This window comes from Schistosoma mansoni (genome assembly GCF_000237925.1).
Source record: "Schistosoma mansoni, WGS project CABG00000000 data, supercontig 0156, strain Puerto Rico, whole genome shotgun sequence".
In the NCBI taxonomy this organism is placed as follows: domain Eukaryota; kingdom Metazoa; phylum Platyhelminthes; class Trematoda; order Strigeidida; family Schistosomatidae; genus Schistosoma; species Schistosoma mansoni.
The window spans coordinates 665,990-672,729 of record NW_017386050.1 but is presented as its reverse complement, the minus strand read 5'-3'; the positions used below and the strand labels follow the sequence as shown (position 1 = coordinate 672,729).

The 6,740-nt window shown below is 33.9% G+C and overlaps 1 protein-coding gene across 1 annotated transcript; it reads right to left on the bottom strand.

The window, feature by feature from the left end:
• Window positions 1–370: 370 nt before the first annotated feature.
• Smp_204810 (unnamed protein product) lies at window positions 371–4,017 on the bottom strand (the record flags this gene model as incomplete). The annotated part of the gene is made up of 4 exons (XM_018798209.1): window positions 371–541; window positions 1,563–1,610; window positions 3,007–3,228; window positions 3,955–4,017. The coding sequence occupies 4 exons, from the start codon at window positions 4,015–4,017 to the stop codon at window positions 371–373; spliced, it is 504 nt and encodes a 167-aa protein (XP_018646735.1).
• Between the last annotated feature and the right edge of the window lie 2,723 nt (window positions 4,018–6,740).

Genomic DNA, 6,740 nt, shown 5'->3' with positions numbered 1-6,740 from the left:
GCAACTTACCATAAGACAAGATATATTTTAAAGTAAAGAGTAATTCTGGCTGAAACTGTCCCACAAACTTACAAAGCATAAAATAGTGTTCACTCCGAGCATTCCAATCTAAATAGGTATAAATTGATAACTATATCTAGGTGAAGACATTAAAGCCTGAATTCCATGATTTGATAGGAATTCTAGAAAAAAAGTGCCAGAATTTGTTTATAACTGTTGAATAACTGCTGCCAAATGCAATTAAAAAAATTGGAACAAACGACACATTTCAATTTATAACTATTTTTGTTTGTATGGGGAATAGCTTATAGAGAGTAAATATAAAATCACGGATTACCATCTTGCTAGAATAGGCGTTACATTTTACATATTAGCAGCTATAAGGTGTTGATTCATGTCTGTGATTTAAAAATTGCACAGAGATTGAATAGAATATGAATAAATATATTGCTGACATCAGTACAGCATACAATATATAATCAGAGGGAAGCATCCGTGGAGAGTATTCAGTTCTCAGCTGCTGGCCAACAAATAATAGGATCTGATAAAAATTTTAAATGGAGAGAAACATGAGCTTGATGCTATAGTAAACTATGAGAGAAATAAAACACAGTTCTACTAGTTGAGGTTCTCGTTTATACTCTTTACACTCTTTACTTAATAATTATTTTTCATGATAACTCAAGCTTGTTATTATTCGCATTCCCTAAAGATTTTGTATGTAGATCTTCATTTATCATGAACATAATTTGAAGTGTAATAGATTTCAGAGTTGTTTTAAATAAACTTCTGATATGAATTTCCTATGATACATCTATCCCCAACCGTTGCTGCTACCTTGACGTGGTGGTCGGGCTTGCCTATCGTGATGAACCAATCGAGCTATACTGGCTGGAACAATCGCTCCTCAAGGTCCTACCATGCCTGACAGGTCGGTTGAAGAGCGGCAAGACTAAAAGCAGCAATCTCAAGATCCGAAGGCGAAGTTGTTCTGCCGATTGTACAGAGGTGTGACGGCAGTAAAGTGTTTTCTTCAGACAACAAGCATAACAGCGATGTTGCCTTCCCACAAGGAGGGGTGGGGTTAGAAAAGGTCGACCCTAAAAATGCACACCTCGTCTTATCCCACGGATTTCCGTCTCCGGCGGTAAGGTCCTTTGAAGAACAGAGCTAACACGTCAAAAATTCACCACAAAAAGGCCGTACGTGACCGGCCTCAAGCAGTTATCCCTTGGGCACTGCGGTCACGCCCCCAGGTCGTTAAGACCAACACTAATCCAACTCCCTTTCCAAGTCCCTCAAAAAATATCCTTCCACGGGGTGGGCAGCCGGGAAGTGATATTAGCCCTCATACCCGATACATCTATCGATATTTGTAAATGCAAAGATATAAAAATTTCGGTAACAACATTTTGTCTCTCAACACTTAACTATTACATGATGAATGAGTGCTAAAGTTACCTTAAATTCTGTACAGTAACTGATAGTAAAGTGATTTAAATGATTATCAGTTGTTCTACTATAATCGCTGTTTCAACTTTTTTTTCTTCTGTTTAACTTACTGGTAAAATTGACAAGATAAAAAATGCTCCCATTACCTGAAGCGCTACCTAAAATGAAAAAAAGTAATTTCAGTGAGAAATGATGAAATATCTTACAGGACTACTAATTATTCATCAATGATATCCTGTTTTTAACTAGATATGCAAAATTACTCCTTGAGTATTCATTATTACATAAATATTAAAAATTTTAAACCTGAGAAGTATTCTTATGAAGCATAATCTTCAATCGAAATCTATTCAATGGTGATTTGCATTTTATATTCTACAGAATGTCTGTACATCAAACTACTATTTAAAGTACACTAATCTTGGAGTCAACCTTGTTGAAAGCATGGACTAAGATTAAATCTGATATTTTTCTGCAAAATATTAAATAAATCATTATTTACATTCAATGATGCAATCCATTATGCAGAAACATCTTGAGCAGTCAGATCTTTTTTCAACAAATATGTAGGTTGAACAATATGATATAATGCTACATTCTTATCGTGCTTCGAATCACAAATCAAAGATGATACAATAATTCAATACCCATGTGTTAATCACCATTGGTTCAGTCATTTTATATCCTGTGTACAGATGGACCGACAGTTTTCAGGGACAAATGAAACAGGATTTATAGTACAATTTTAAACTAAACATATGTTAAATTCACTTAGTATTGTTTGTTTGAATCTTCCTATCGATGTGTTAGGACTGCAACTGGCATATGTACATACTGTGCGTATTGCCTCGATATAGTCTTAATTCAGAAGCATTGTAAGGCAAAGATGGATAGTGGCTAGCAGTAGAATCCAGGACGCACGTTTCGTCCTATACACTCACTTCACCCCATTGTACAAGCAAGTAGCTATCAGGACTCAGTAGCTAAGTGGATAACGTGATGGCGTTTGAAGCGAAAGGTATTGGGTTGAAGTTCCAGAGTAAACATCAACTCTGAGATGCAGGTACATCCAGCTGACGAATCCCAAATAGGACGAAACGCACCTCCTGGATTCCACTGCTAGCCACTATCCATCTTTGCTTAACATATGTTAGCTGATTAAAACCGTTCGTCAGCCTATGTAATCTATCGAATAATGGACTCCATATATCAAACGATTCAGAGCATTTTTTTAAACTTCATTGAACATTTATAGATGTATTCTCAAAAAACGAATCATTCAGGATTGGTGGTACTGTGTTAGCTGAATTTCGCCAGTTAAAGTCAATACCGTATTTGTGATAATATAGATAAACAAATGAAAACGGAGAAACATGAGTTGTAATTATTCAATAACTACTATATCAATGTGGATAACATTGCAATTATTCATTTCCACAATATTAGATATTTGAGTCACTGACAGGTGTAGACGCAGACATCAAACACTATACGCTATTACAAATTCCCGTTTATCAATATCATTCAGTTAAAATTACATTTTATGAAACGTACTTGTTTTTGGGCAAGATACAGTCCAACAGATATTGCAAGCCCTACAATAATGAAACTGATTGAAACTGCAGCCGACAAAACAGGAGGAATTTTAACCTTGATGAACATCCCGAGTACTATCATTGAAAATGCAATAACTGTTGCGACAGTAAAGGATATCATGATATTTTTGATCATTATCATTAGTATTGGTGGTATAAATGTGTAACATAATAACAGAGTCTATTATTCCAGCAAAAGAAAAAAAACAATTTTACAAGAGAGAAAATGGAAATTCATGAGTAATACAATTCAAAAGAAAACGTATAGAATGTCAGTACTTACACTATGAATTTTATTGAAAACTTACATGGTTTATTACGGATTAGGTTTATCAAGAAAGTAAGGCTATTAACATGGATAAACTGCTTGATAGTACAATTACTTGGACTAAATTATTACTTGAACACTCATAAAAATTACAGTTTATCACAGAAGAATCTAAATTAAAGCAACGTCCTTAAACCAAATGAATTTTTTTTGTTGTATTTACATATATATTGATTGTTTAAATCTTCCCACTAATGTTTACCACTGTGATTGATCAGTTTCTTTTGGCATATATAGATCCTGTTGGGATAGCCTCGATATGTAATGTTTGGAGTGAAAAGTACTAGGTTTGAGTCCCGGGGTGAAAATCACCTCTGAGATGCAGGTACACCCAGCTGACGAGTTCCGAATTGGATGAAACACGCACTCCAGATTTCACTGCTAACCACCATTCATCTCTGCTTGAATTTAATCACTGTTTGGTAACACTTGTCGAATAAGACTCTTTAAAGATAGATTACTTTATATAAACATTGAAAACAATGAGTTCACCCTAATATTATTTATCATTTGACAATAAACAGAATGTAGGATATCTGAATGAACACAATGTGCAATTTAAATACAATGAAAACTTACATTTAGAAACAGGAAGACATAATTAAGTGGGAAACGTGCACGCATATCACGAACAATAACCATTAGAAGTGAGAAAATTATGGAGCTTGGTCTGATTTTAACATCAAATGAAAACGTATTTAAAAATCATAATTTTATTTAGTAGGTTCTAAATCACTGGTACAACGAATGAAATATGTAATTAAATTATTCGGTGTTTTTAATAACTTTACAAAATGAGTAACTTTAGCAGCCAGCACCAAAAAATGAACAAACCAAGTTGATAGATATCATTACTAAGGTTTAATTAGTCAGTTTCTTGTAAATTGAGTTTTGAGTAGATCATAATATATCGGCAATAGCCTAATGAGTAGAAAAACTGAGCTTTTCAATATTTCATGACTTATTGTAAGCCATTTCTTCAGTGAATCAATAAATAGACATTAGATGAATCCAGGTTTAAATAGTACGAGGGAACAAAGCAAAAATAATTAGTTCGACCAAGCAAAACTAGTCAAGGTGACCAGGTCAATGTCATGTTACAAAAAGACTTTTCCAGCCACAAAATAGGGTGAGCAGCTATAGCTTTCGACGTATTGCTAAATCCTACTGGCCGCAATGGGAAAAAAAGCCTTAGTAAATATCCTACTTAGTCCATCTATCCACCTACCTAACTCTGTTAACATCTCACATTATTGTCTTACGTACAAAGTCAACTCTATCTTTCCATATCACAAAGGTCACATTTTTCACACTAATTAAGGTGCATACAAATACACATCTAAGTAACACTGACCAGAGTTTTAACTGGTCACAATAAGTATTTTTGTTTTGTTCCTTCTTACTATGTAAAATTAAGTTAATGTAGTATGTTTATTTATTAATTCTCTGAAGAAGTGGCTTACAGAGAGACATTAGACACTAGAAAATCTAATTTCCCAGCTCATTTGGATATCAGAAGTTTTTGTGGATATTATAGTATTTTTATAGTTGGGATCATGAAAAACCTGGAAGCACTGGACGGCCGTTTCGTCCTATAGTGGGACCTGTCGTTCCCGTGTTACAATCTCGCGAGGCTGGATCGTAGATGCGCACTGTTGAGGAGTCCTACCATGGACGAACGGCCGCACAGTGCTTCAAGGTTCTCCTTGTCGGTCAATCTTCACTATGACTCATGGTCTCATTTGGATATAACAAATATATATTATTATTATAAACCTAGTTAATGTTACGTCAATAAGATGTGTTTATATTAACATCTATGTTTTTATTGATTAAAATTTGAGTGGATGAGTAATGTCATTATCATACTATAAATGTTAAACAGTAAGTGATGCAGAGTAATTACATGTTGAAAAATCTTCCAACTGAACTCTTGAGTCGATTTCCTAAGTTCTTGTAATAACTCCAGACTAAATATACACGACAGCTTGAACATGAGAAATCCACCTGTAGCTCTTCTAGAGTTACTGCCGGTCCCAAGCTCGGGTAAAGGAGGAGGGTTTAGCATGGGGTTAGTGACCCCATCCTGTAGAAAAAAATAGCTCGCTAAAAAAATGCTAACCAGAAAAATAATTCAAACCATTTAAACTCTGCCCTGGGAGTTGAAGGAAGAATTATGACGCCTCATGATAAAAGTCGAGATTTTTCGGAAGTCACGAGGTCTATGCTCCTCCTAACAACCAGAGAAACAATTTTTATAGGTCCATTTTGTCTGCTTCCATGTGTGTGGTGTCGTCCTAATAAGCCATCTCTCCCAGAATATTATGTAACATGGTATCCGTAATTTACTGGAATATAGAGGGTACCGTCTTCACTACAAAGGGAAGTTAGTCATATCGGAATAGACCCTCCTTTGTGTTGATCGTGAGGAGATCTTTACTTTCATCATCTACAGAGATTTGTAATTAGGTATCTGATAAACCAAATTTTGCAAAATACTTTTCATTGTTTAGCTTGGTAGAAAGATCTTCAAGTAGAGGTAAAGGATACTAGTGAGACTCTAGAGTTTCATTTAGTCATTTGAAGTAATCGGCACATAAGCGATCGTTGGTATTGGATTTGTTGACCATCACTATCAGTACAACCTAATCTGAGAAGTTCACAAGTTCAATAACACCGATTTTCTGAAACCATTTTAGTTCCAGTTCAACCACTGAAAAAGTTGCATAAAGCACAGGTCTTTTAGGTCAATAAACTGGAGTAGCTCCAAATAAAAATTTCAACTGTCCTAAAAAAACTCTTCTGAGAGCACAACTGTTTATGTGACTTAATCACCATTATACAATTATAACGTATTAACCTTATTAATTACTGTGATTTCCTTATATTTGATTACATATAACTACAAATCACATAGTTGATTGTTTATTTGAAATATTAAATTAGTTTCTATAACTTACATTAAACCAATCAGATACCATTTATATTGATTAATGTTCTTACATTCATGGCAACTATAAAATTTAATTCATCATATCATAGATACAATGAAAACGTACAATTTACATATGAGTATTGTAGTAATAATCATTTCAATTAGTGGTAAACAAGTAACTATAAAAAACTATAAAATTTTATTAAAAATCAATCAAATTATAAAGTTTACTTTTATTAAATCTATATTGGGTGATGATTTCCAATTGTTGACTTGTTTATGCTGCTTAAATAACATTCTGTTGAAATGATCCAATAATCTACAATTTAATAAGGAAAACTAATATTTAGTAATGGTCAGTCAAATATTTCTATTGAATATTGTGTAATTGTAACAATACTGGTTGATATTAACATTCATTCATAAGGAA